The 12,119-nt window shown below is 39.3% G+C and overlaps 2 protein-coding genes across 3 annotated transcripts; one reads left to right on the top strand and one right to left on the bottom strand.

Moving 5' to 3' along the window:
- The first annotated feature begins 569 nt into the window (after positions 1-569).
- Positions 570-11,636, top strand: LOC128256243 (uncharacterized). Of its 2 annotated transcripts, XM_052986499.1 has the most exons (4): positions 570-583; positions 648-718; positions 10,985-11,541; positions 11,598-11,636. In XM_052986499.1, the coding sequence occupies exons 3-4, from the start codon at positions 10,987-10,989 to the stop codon at positions 11,619-11,621; spliced, it is 579 nt and encodes a 192-aa protein (XP_052842459.1). In that variant the 5' UTR covers positions 570-583; positions 648-718; positions 10,985-10,986; the 3' UTR covers positions 11,622-11,636. The 2 variants fall into 2 exon arrangements, with proteins under 2 accessions (XP_052842459.1, XP_052842458.1); XM_052986498.1 differs by lacking the exon at positions 570-583 and having other exon boundaries at positions 585-718.
- LOC128256241 (nematocyst expressed protein 4) lies at positions 9,288-10,055 on the bottom strand. The gene has a single exon (XM_052986496.1). The coding sequence runs from the start codon at positions 10,053-10,055 to the stop codon at positions 9,357-9,359; it is 699 nt and encodes a 232-aa protein (XP_052842456.1). The 3' UTR covers positions 9,288-9,356.
- Positions 11,637-12,119: the final 483 nt, after the last annotated feature.

The following is a 12,119-nucleotide window of genomic DNA, read 5'->3' as shown; positions in this document are numbered from 1 at the left end:
GCACATGATTGTAATATTGTAAATTTTATTCGTTATTTTATTTACATAAATTTCCCCTGGGAAATTCTACAAATACACGGACACATGGTTGCATGAATATCCTTGCACTTAATGCAGATTCGAGGAAGGCAGGCCTATGAACTGCCCGTCGCTCCATGTCCTTCTTCAATACTCAGGGCTGAAACTGAAATGTGTGTGGTGGCGGGGCTCAAGGACGAAGCCAAATTGCCATGGGTTTTGTGGCCAACAGAATTCCTAGTTAAAACCATTTGAACACAGTAAAAAAATGGTTTGCAAAGATCTGAAAAATAATATGCAAGAACTTTGTTGAATATATGTGTGTTTAAATACATTAGTATTGAAGTTTTTGTAATAAAAAATCTGTGAATAACAAAAAAAATGAAACATGAGAATAATACAAATAAAACAGTCTGTGTGTAACACCAAAATAAAATTCTGACCTTTTTTTTAGTATAAATAAATTTAATGTGCAATTTCCTAGAATCTAAGCTTTAATTGTCAAAAAAATTTGTTTCGATTTTTTTTATAGGCTGCTAAAATATTAGTTAATACAATCTAGTCGGTAACTCTTTAGTTTTAAAAGTAACAACTAAATTTTTTTCGGTGTTAATTTTAATTTTTTTCAGAGAATTTATAGTTTCTTAGGAGAGTCACAGCCCGGCCAGAACTTTTAATTTGTTGAGTAACCAGACTTCAAGTAAGTGTCTGTAGCTTTCATCTTTCCCTGTGGCCTGTCAGCAAAGGGCTCATACGATTTTCCCGAAAATTCGTTTGAATGGTTTTGGGGGCAAATAATTGCTGGGGCACATGAGATGTTTGTTATTTACAGTATATGTGTGTGGCCAAGCTTACCTTAGGGAAAAGTGAAAATGCACTTGGCTCTCTGTTTTTCCACTCTAGCCATGCAGCGTACAAGCAATTAGGGTTAGTTTTCCAGTGACGAGGTTCAAGAATGAAAAGCTCAACGGGTTGGGATGGTGGCAAAATTCCGCAGGAGAGCGTTTCCTCTGGCAGCAGCTTCCGTTTTGTGCCCGCACGCTTGGAGTGGCAACAAGTGCCACTTGCACTTTGACTGACGCGCCAGCTTCTTGGCCGTCTCCTTGGTTTTTGTTTGGGCCAGGTCTTCGCTTTTGGCCCGGCTTGGCAACTGCTAAAAAGTGCGCAAAATTAAGTGCCTGGCTGCTGTCTAAAAGGTGCTTCAGCCACTCGAGGGCGCGAGGAGCTGAAGGAACTGCGCTCATATTTAGCGGCTTTAGACATTCGCAGACTCTGAAAGGCAAACGAGCCAAGCTGTTTTGCCAGCTCGATGGCCCTCAGTCGACGTCGACTGCAACCATTTGGACTATGGTCGCAATTCAGAATAAATTTGTTGAAGCCAAAATGTTTTACGTTGACAAGGGTTCAGCACTTTTGGTTAAGTCTTTAAAAATTAAGATTTGAAGCCACAAAACCTTGTTGAATAGAAATTGCGCTACTTATCTAATATAATTTATAATACAAAGATTTCAAAGCCTTTAAAAACTTAAATCATAATTCAAGTCAGAAGTTTGCAACGCAATAAAGGAGACATTTTCGACCCTAGATATATTCTTTATCAGCAACACTAGGAATGTCGATCTGGGCATGTCCGTCCGGATCGTTAAAAAAATAAAAAAATTCAGCGGAAAATCGAAATAGCTTTGTTGTTTTTAAACATATCAGTGTGACGAATCGAATTTTAGAGTCTGAGAAGGAAACCACGAATATATATCCCAAAATTAAAAATCTGCTGTGATAAAAATTTGCAATAAAAAATGCCTGTATAGACAGGCTTTAATTTTTTGTTGAAGCGGGACGAAGGATAACATTTTAAAATGTTATTTCTATTTAATCGATTTCTTTACTATTGTTCATCACAACATTTGATATCGGAAATGTTGTATGTTGAAAGTGTTATCGTCACCACTTTTTTACATCGTTGAGAAGTGTTTTTGTTTGATACGCACAGAAATTAAAATATAGTCGTTTTAAGGATTGTTTAATTTTGTAATAGCATGCCGAAGCGTGATTCCTTTCTTGTTTTTATGTGCTTGAATGACTTACTAATGAACAAAGTTTTATTAAAAAAAACGACTCTTTTCTCCTTCTTGAAAGAATACTGAAAATACACGAATTCCACCCATAGTGCAATCTAGGTGAATCGGGATGAGAGACGAGCGGTCATGTTTGGCTAGGAAATTGAATTTCGGGGCAGCGTTTTCCGTCCGCTGGGGTCGCCAGCCAACGTTGCCAGGTGATTAATTGCGTGCAGGGGACAGCTGCTGCAGCATTCGGTGGGAGTGGGAGTTGGGGAGTCCCCGCGGTGGGATGCCCGGGGAATAGCTGACAAGCACGTGCCTCGCTCTGAAAAATCATTTTTCCTCGTATTTTTCAGCAGATTTATATGTTTCCTCCCTGCAATTACAAACAGAAGGGCAAACAAGTTGTGAGGTGCATAAAATAAAATATATAAAATCTACAATAGGTCAACAAATTGTCTAAAAAGAATTCTAAATTTAGAATCCCTCGATCAACAAAAATCCATATATGTTATGTCAATGAATTCGTTGTCGGAAACAGTTTAAAAAGCACAGTTGTTCCACTCAGCACTTGTAGTCTAACAACGAAAACTGAGTTCCCTTGTAGGATTTTTAATATTAATTTATTTATCCAATAAATTAACAAGGCTATTGTTATATTAGCATATATTTTTCGTAATCGATTTCTGTGACTGTCACTCAACTTATTTACCAAACAAAAACAGTTCACAATTTACAAAACAAACAAAATAAAATTGGATTATAACTTTTAATAAATGCATTCAACTACCTGGTACGTGTTATCAATAAACTAAAAAATTAAAATTACTACTGATTTCTAAACAGAAACCAAATTATACCATAGCATCTAATCAGTTAAAACAAAACATCAACTATAATTAAAACACCAAAAATACAAAAACAAATTCCATATTATAGGCATAATACTTATATATATATATTGTTTTATGTCTATAAAATACAAACGAAAAAAAAACCAAAATAAAACAAGGTCGGAAGTTTTAAAATGTTATACAATTCGAGAAATATTTTAAAAAATCGACAATTTTAATTCACAGCACCTTTGTGATACCGTCCTGTACTAACTCTGATCTAAATTTTAAATTGATTCTTCCCTAAATAGATTTTTTAAGTTTCTTCAATTACACACAATATTTTCCTTACCAGAAACCGACGAACTCTGCGTTTAGCACAGGGCATCGCAATTATAAAAACATTTTTAAATAAGTGGTCGGCTTGCTCGTTTTCCGCCGTTGTCTGCTCAGCCTGAGCTTGTTTTGCGGCATCACAATGGCCATGCGGTTCCTGCCGCCTCCTGGTGTCACATCCTTCGGCTTTGTTTTTGTCGTTGCTGTTTTTTGCTGTGCCACCTGTGTCCAGGTGTGCAGCGCGCTTTCAGGCTGATGTCGATTTCGGCATTCTGGTTCTGTTTTTTTTTTTTTTTTTTTTTGTTATTCGTTTAAGGTGGCAAAGCCAACCGAAAATATTCAGCAGTCTGATTTATAGTCAATTTGTCTTAAATTATGCATGTGGCAGGTAGCTGAGGAGCCCAGATAATGGCGAGCGATGCTGCACTGGCACTAGGATCTCGGCATTCTGCCGGGCATTTATCATATTTTATCACTGCCTAAATGCGTGCCATAAATAATTCGTTCAGTTCTTTTTCGCAACTGATTTAATAGACTGAAGAGCGGTTACCTGTAACTGCGCGAACTGCCGCATAAATTTAAGCGAAAGCCACACGCCGCTCGGTTTTGAAAAACTCGCAAATAATTTGGCAAATGCCAGAGGTGGCAGCCGTGGTGGTGGCCAGAAATTTATCGGGGCGCTTAGATCCCAGTGCATTTTGTCTCATTTTGTTCGGCGGTCTTCAAACGCCACCCATTTCAAAACGTCCGATTATCCTGATTCCCGGAATCGGGCTGAGTGCGGCAGCAGTTCGCTCAATTAAATTGCAATTGCAACATACTATGGCCATTCTGTAGGCAAAGAGGCGTGGCCTGCCCGCGATCAGCCTATGTGACCGTTAATTGGTTGCGGGTACTTTCGTTAAGCATCCTTACCTCAGATTACTGCAACTGGCACTGCAGCAATTTATTCATTTGGGCTGTAGCTCCGCGCTGACCGCTAATTACATTCTCATTGCCAAAGAGCAGAAACTAATTAGCTTGTTTATCGAGTTCGTGTAGCAGCCATCGAAGTTACTCAATATTAATTTTCAGGCTTATCCCATTGCCCTCTGTGCTTCTGTATCTTACTCTGATTGCCAATTATTGAATTGTTTTCCTAGCTGCAAATTCTAGCCTCATTTACCGCACATGCTAACCATTCAGCGAGGGCCTTCAAGTGGGCCATGAAATAATTAAAACTTTATGGCCGACAAAAAATAAAAAGAAGGAGCTTAGAAAAGATATAAACATAAGTACAAGCTGACTCACAGTTGCCCTGGCTGTTGACGGTATTTTACAAATTGAATGATGGCCGTAAAACAAAAAAAAATTGTTAAGTATTTTAAACTGGAAACTGAAGAGTAGTTGAGGTACGTTTGAATGGGAATTTTGAACAATAATTGCAATTGGAAAATTTAACTTCTACGATTATTTTATTGCTATTTTGTATTCAACTCATTTATATAACCTCAATCTGTAACATTCAGTTTAATCAAATTAAGTAATAGAAGTATAATTGTTTGGCCTATACCAAGTTAATTTATTTTTAAATATTCTTCAACTGTGAAAACTTGGATCTCTGTCTTAAGGAAATAGCCAAATTTAGAGAAATTATCATAAATATAAGATTTGCTTTTGTAGAAATACATTTTTTATTATTTAAGAAGTCGCAATGTTCTGCGAAATCCAATAGACAATATTGATACTTCTTAATTAGCTATATTTACGCCAATGCGATATTAGCTTGATAGCTTTTAAGGTTAAAGTTTTCATTAGTATTAAATAAGTGGAATTGCTCTAAAACCATTGGAATTGAGAACGATGCCTGGCCAACTCAATAAATTGCCGTCGCCGACGCCCTGCTGTTCCACTTAATGGTGGAAATTTAAGCGTAACCCAAAAACCGTCACCACAAACACTTACACACTCGCTTCGGTTTGGTTTGGTTTGGTTTTGGTCGGTCTGGTAATGGCCCCAGCAGGTTGGACTTGGACGATAATGGGGAGGTGTGCTTTTGCACATTCTTTCAGTTATGGTCTTCTACGCGCCGTTGTTGTTTTTCAGTTTTTCTTTCGACCAGCTATTTTACCAATGTGCTGAAAATCAAGCGGTCGAGTCGTAAACATTTTTTTAATTCATTCTCATCCAACACTTGGAGAGAAAGCAAGAATGTTGGCTATCAACCACACTCACACACACCGTTACGCTCACACCTACACTTAGAAAGGGAAGGCCATTAAACAGCTGCAGGGGCAACATTTACACTTGCAGAAATACTCTTAGTTAACATTTCCATTTTAAAGTCTAAAAATATGTATAATTTATTTAATTTAAGAGTTAAACGTTGTTTCCCTATTTTAACTTAAATGCAATTTGATCTGACTTGAAAGTAAATTTGGTTGGTTAATCGATTTGACATTCGGAAACATTAATTCAGAAAGGAGGCGAATTTGAATTATTTGTTTAAATTTATAGTTTTCCTGATGCTGATTTACATTTCCGTTCAATTAACCACACTTGAGCTGAATATTCGTTTGAGGTAGTTCAATTTTGACCTATGGGATCCAATTTAATCTAGAATTTGAGTAAGTAAAAATTCAACTTATTGAACAAATAATTTAATATACATTAATTTTTAATTTAAAAGGGCTGCTTGCATGAAAAATAGAACAATTTAAAAACAGGAAATCGCATCCTATCCAAATTTTTGTATACTTTTTGTAATGTGTAGAGAAGGAGCAGCCGATTCAGTTGGAGCTAAGCAGCTGTAGTCTGCCCTGGCTGGCGTGTTGAGTGTTTGCGTTTTTCAAATTGTGTGAATTTATTTTTTTGCTGCCTTTGTTTTTATGGCGCCTGAAATTATGCTTATTTCGCCATTTCTGCTTGGCTCTTAAAGAAATTAAAAAAAGAAGCAGCAGCTCGAAAACCCCCTAAGTGAAAGTGAAGAACAAGAAAACCACGAGGTAGTAGGACCTTGAGTGTTCCTTTGTGTGCGTGCGTCTGAGTGTGTATTTGTGTGTGCCTTTCGCTATGGCGCCTTTGCCGTAGACGACTTTGTTTTTGTTTTCGATACTCCGAGCCCTGAGCGAAAACAAAACCCAAAGCACTGTGTTCTCTAAAACACTCGCTTGTCTTCGCCTAATGCTCAAGGATAAAAAGGAGAGGAGCTCCCAGGCCAAAAGGAATTAAATGGCTAGGCGCCGAAATTGCCCTTTAAATTTTGCCCCCGATTGGCCGGATATCTCCTGCTGATATTTAATTCAGTATTTATCCTAGATGCTTTGATTTCTCTGGCCACATTTTGATTACTTCGACAGCAACTGGCAGGACTGTATATTTTTTGCTATTTTTTATGTTTGACAGCCAACTGTGGCCGAGCCTGACATTTCGACAGTCGGACATTCGGACAGTAGGAAGAACCCGGGCCATTTTCAAATTGACAAGAATAGGAAGAGCCTGGGGGAAAAAAGGGAACTCACGCCAATGAGGGAATATCAAAAACTCATTACAATCACTTCTGACGTAAATGTGGCTACCAAAAATAAACCTAATGGCCCAGAGGATGGCCAGCCCATAAAACACGGCCTGGACCGAAAGAAGACGATGCCATCTAGAAGAGGGTGACTGGGTCAGGGGAGCAGCCTTAATTAATGTTCACCTATTCACATTTCGGCGTCGATTCTTAATTAAAACTTCAATAGCTTTTATCAGAAGAATAGAAAAAACATTTTATTTGCCTTAAACTCGACATGACTTTCCAGCAATCTGAATGTATTTAATATGTGTATATCTATATGAAATATATATATCAATAAATGGTTTTTCTCTGTCTCATTTGTCTAGGCAATTTGAGTCCATAAAGCGCACAATAAAAATCGACATTAAAAGGCTGCCATTCAAATAAATATGGTCTTGTGCTAAACGAATCGTTAACAAAAACTGGAAGCAAAAAAAAAATTGGACAGCAAAAAAGCGTAAAAATGCGGGGGAGAACAAAATGAAAAGCGAAACACTTTTTCAAAATAATTTCACACAATTAAAGTGAAAAGCCATACGCAGACGTCTATTGTCGTGAACAATGGCCAAGTAGAGACGAGGGTTGGTTAAAGGAGAGTCGGCCGATTTATTTTTTGAGGGCAAATTATATTTGAAATACACACAGCAATGAATGTATAAAAATGTACTGAACAAATTGGTGCAACCAAAACGCCAGCACAAACGAATCGTGAGGAATTTGTTTCATTTCACTGGCACTCTTCATTTGTTATGTTGCCCCTTACCATTTTGAAGGCAACCAATTTAAGTACGTTTCGGGGCTTCCGGGAAGATGAAATTTTTAATAACTGTCTCTAAGAGCGTAAAACGCGCACTGCCTGCCATTTTCTTTTGAGCCGAAAAGTTGTCCTAACAATGCGAAATGCCATAAAAATGCCAGCTAAGTAAGTTCCACTGATATGGCTAACTTCATTTGTGTTTCCGCCACTCCGAGTACTTCCGCCGGTTGCCACGCTCGAACTCAAGATGGAAGAGCCAGTGACTTGGCCAAGAGACCCCGGCAGCAGGGGGCATACACATTTACATTTGAACGGAGGACGGCCCGGGCCAACGAATAGTTTATGGGCAGATGGCTAAGTCCGGTTGGCTTATTTATGGGGTCCGGGGTACGTGTTTTATAGTATTTTATTTGTCCCTGCATATTTCATAAATTACGTGGTAATCTCCGTGTAATTACCCTCCCTCCCTCCCGATGCAAATGCGTAATTACGCTCATTGTTTGAACAATCAGGTCGGGCCCAAGCACTCCATAACTCTTCTTCGATTGGCCCAGATGGATCGCCCCAAGTCATCGCAAACACTCATAATTGTGGGCCACCTTGGTTGGGCTTTCAATTGCTTCACCCTTAACCCCCCGGATCACAGCACTTGCTGGCACATGTTTTGGGGAAACAAATTGCGCTGTTGACCTTCGAACGATGGTTGGCAAAAGTTCTGCCTCGACTCAATTGAATCTCACAAAGGGGCACAGACAACTGCTTCAGCATATTTATAGGCATTATTTCTGTACTCAAGGATTTCCAGTCAACGATTTTGGCTCGTTAGTGAACTGGCTTCGCCGTGGCCGCTGTTGTCCCGTTGGCCGCAGATTTATGCCGCTGCCAAAACTTTTTTAACAACATCCGAAATTTACGATTTTCGGAACACGCACACTGAGCGAAGCAAAGTCATGTTCGGCGGGCCGGAGGAAATGGTTAACTAGCCTGGCCTTTGTATCTCCATCTTCGGCCTGTTGTTTGTCCTGCCTTGGATCTGTTTTGATTTAGTAATGGCTGGCGGACATTTAATTAGTGTCGCCAGAAAGTCTGCAAACAGGATCCCGATAAATAAGCCGACTTTTAGATGACAGACATCAACTATTGTTCGAACTTTATCTTTATAATGAGCTCGACCACCTTTAACTGGCAATGAAGTCATCGACTTTATCGGTCCGTTTTCGGTGGCTTTTGCTCACATTGTTGGGCCACGAAACAAAATTTGAATATGTAATGTGCGCCCCGAGTGAATTGAAAATGTTAATCGCAAGCCAAACAAAAGCTTACATTTGGCAACACCGATTCTGGTGCTGACAATCATGTTAATGAGGATGTCGCTGTCAATTAGGAACGCATCTCCAGGGCACCTGTGGCGACATAAAACGCTGAACACGGTGTCATGTTTATTGACATATTTTGTCGATCCCAATAAATCTTTGGGGGTATTCTAAATAAACATATTTAAAGTTGACAAGTGTGAAATGCTGATGTTATCAGGCTGTAATAAACAATAAGATAAATGAGTAATTAAAAAAAAAAATTTTGTTACATTTTCGGAAATCAACGAAAATTTAATTGTTGCAACGTTTATGTAAAGAAACATAAGCTTATAAAATATTTTCTTATTTATTTCGAATGAAGCTGGAAAAATTTACTGAAGCAGAGCTTCCCATTAGGAATCAAATACAATTTATGTGCGTCAATTTTTTATTCGGTTAATAAATTATAAATAAATAAATATTGAGCTAGTAGTGAATGTCGGATTGAAGATCTATCGCTTAGACGCACACCAATCCAATGCCGAAGATCTTTTTGCAGGGCTTCAGCGGGGTGGATTCGGTGGATTCGTCCGAATCGTGGTGGTGGCTTGGTGGTGGTGGCGGTGGTGGGGGTGGATAGTACGGGAAGGGTGGATAGTAGGGAGGTGGTGGAGGATAGTGTGGGTGATGATGACCGTGATCAGGAGGAGTGGGTTTCACGGTTGGCTTCTTGGTGGTCGTTGTGGTGGTAGTCGTTGTGTGGTGATGATGTCCACCTTCGTGTCCGCCTTCGTGTCCACCATGTCCACCATGTCCGCCATGACCGGGGAATGGAAAGGGCGGAGGAGGAGGAGGATAGTAGCCGGGGTAAGGGTAGTGCGGGTAGTGCGGGTACTGCGGGTACTGTGGGTAAGGCTGGTATTGCGGATGAGGCGGGTACTTGGACGGGTAGGGGTAGTACGGCCGCTTGGTGGTCTTTGGCTTCCTGGTGGTGCTGGACTGGGGGAAGCTCACCACCAGGTTTCCGCTGCTGCCTTCGCTGCCGAAGAGTTTGCGCCACGACGAGGGATCCGCCTCCGCGTCGTTCTCCTCAACGCTGTTCACCTCCTGGCTGTTCTCCAGCGGTGATTCCTGATCGAGGACCTCCTCCTGGGGACGAGCCATGGCCATGGCTCCGCAGAGCGCCAGGCATAGGCAGAGTACCAACTTGGTGCTCATGATGGGAAAGATGTTCACTTCGAACTGATTGACAGATGGCAACAGCTGCGCTTTTATACTAGTCCTATTCGCCAAAAGAAATGCGATGGCACCCCCTGAGTTGTTGCCAATAAACATTAACCCAGTTTGCTAGCATTTTCAAAAGATCTTTTACAATAATCTAGTCTTTTGCACGAAAAGTGTTTAGTCACTGCTTCGGCTAGCTTGCATATAAATTAGTTCGGCTATTAAAACCAGCTCAGAACACGCCCAACAAGTTCCTAACTTCATTTTATTTGCTTAGATCGGCATAATGGATAAGCTTGCTGGAATAACGGTTCATGCTTGAAAGGGTTATTCTTTGATTTTTTATAGGTATAAGCCAAAGCTGTCTTCTACTTAAATATGCAGAGCTATGGAGTGATTTGATCTTTATATTACATTGAGGCAGATGTCGGAATGAAGCCACTTCACAGGTACCGATTCAATTATCGAAACTTGTCAAATTAAAGGAGATTTGGTAGCAAATATTAATTTAATATTTATTTTAATATACTTTTATTTAAGAAAGCATTCATTAAAAGAAATGAAACAACAATTAAGGTTTGAGTAGTTATAAACTTACTTTTAATATTTTGTAGTTTTAATAAAAATCTTATTCGACTTTTCTTTTAAATTTCCTAATTTTAACTTACCTACATCCCGCCATAAAGATAATGGATTTTCAATAGTTGGAACCATATTTTTTTAACCACTTGTTAGTTTAGGAATATATCGCTTAGGCACCCAAAATGGACTTTAATTTATAAGCATTCAACCGAAAAATTGATCCATTAATTACAATTTAGATAAGTCTTTGCGTTGGGAATATAAAAGTTTGAGCGGCCAACAGTGCCTGGCATAGTCTTAAATAGAACTCAGGAACTAAGGAGGCTTAAATTTATTTTTAGCCATGTTTGTCCCTTTGATTGGTCTCACCCTGCTGCTAAAAGTCAGTTCAATATCAGGACAAGGATACCAAGTATATGGGTCACCCAATGTACAGGTGATATACCCGACTTCGTCGCAGGTTCAAGTCATAGGGTCAAGACCGTTCTTTCGTCGCGGGATATGGGAGATTGTAAGAAATCTTACGATCACTGCAAATGCAACTAGCCAGGATGTACAATTTGTCAGTCCTTCGGCCAACGCAAACTTTGCGTTGTCAAGTAACCACAATTCCGGCAACGCTCCTCTACGAAATCTTCTGAGGAACTTGTTTGGTCGCCAGCCCAATATCCAATATGTGAACCTGAACAGCAGAGCCTTCAACGACCGGTCCCAGGAGCCACATTACTGGGGTAATTATCAGCCCTTTGCCAGTCCAGTGGCTTTGGCCCGCACACGGGTTAAGTTTGTTCGACATGGTGTGCCACGCCGGATTTTGGTTCGGAATCTCAAATCCAGCCAGGCTCAGATGACCAATGTGGAAACTTACAGGATTCCAGTTTTCGAGGACGACTGGCAGGTGAGCGGGATATAGAGCCATGAATTAAACTTAACTATAATTCATTTTTTCTTCAGTATGACACGAAATATTCGGAATAATAACCTGATTTCAAAACTTGGTACGATATCTTAGGAGAATACTTACATGACCATATTAATAAAAAATAAAATATAAATTTAAAACAAAAATTTTATTTAGTAAATGTTTTGAATTTTACTATTGAATACAAAATCTGATACAGTGCTTCCTTAAAACAGCGAACTTATAAAAACTTGAAATGTCCCTTAGTAATGTTTTTGTTGTATAGGATTTTGTTGTTTTGTTGGTTCAAATTTTCATTCAATGCTAAGCTCAGACCGCGTTGGTCTATATCCCATATGACCATTTTTAATTCGGCGCAAAAGAGTAGAAAGCAATTTCTTTCTTAAGTTGAGAGGGATAACTAATTAACGAGAGATGATTTTTGTAAATTAGTTTAAAGATCTACATAGTTTTAACTTTCAGGTGTAAAAACCAAAACAGAAAACCAGTTTGATAGCAAAAGTGGCTTTTGACAAAGCATTCACCGGGTTATAATCTTTGTTGATGATTCAGTT

Source organism: Drosophila gunungcola (assembly GCF_025200985.1).
Source record: "Drosophila gunungcola strain Sukarami chromosome 2R unlocalized genomic scaffold, Dgunungcola_SK_2 000013F, whole genome shotgun sequence".
NCBI classification, from domain to species: Eukaryota; Metazoa; Arthropoda; class Insecta; order Diptera; family Drosophilidae; genus Drosophila; species Drosophila gunungcola.
Note: the sequence above shows the minus strand (reverse complement) of the source record. Positions and strands in the feature narration are given on the sequence as shown.

Excerpts from the sequence above, each read along its gene's own strand:
- LOC128256241 (XM_052986496.1), bottom strand. The coding sequence starts at position 10,055 with ATGAGCACCAAGTTGGTACTCTGCCTATGCCTGGCGCTCTGCGGAGCC.
- LOC128256243 (XM_052986499.1), top strand. The coding sequence starts at position 10,987 with ATGTTTGTCCCTTTGATTGGTCTCACCCTGCTGCTAAAAGTCAGTTCA. Across the intron at positions 11,542-11,597 it reads TTTTCGAGGACGACTGGCAG|TATGACACGAAATATTCGGA; the intron begins GTGAGCGGGATA and ends TTTTTTCTTCAG.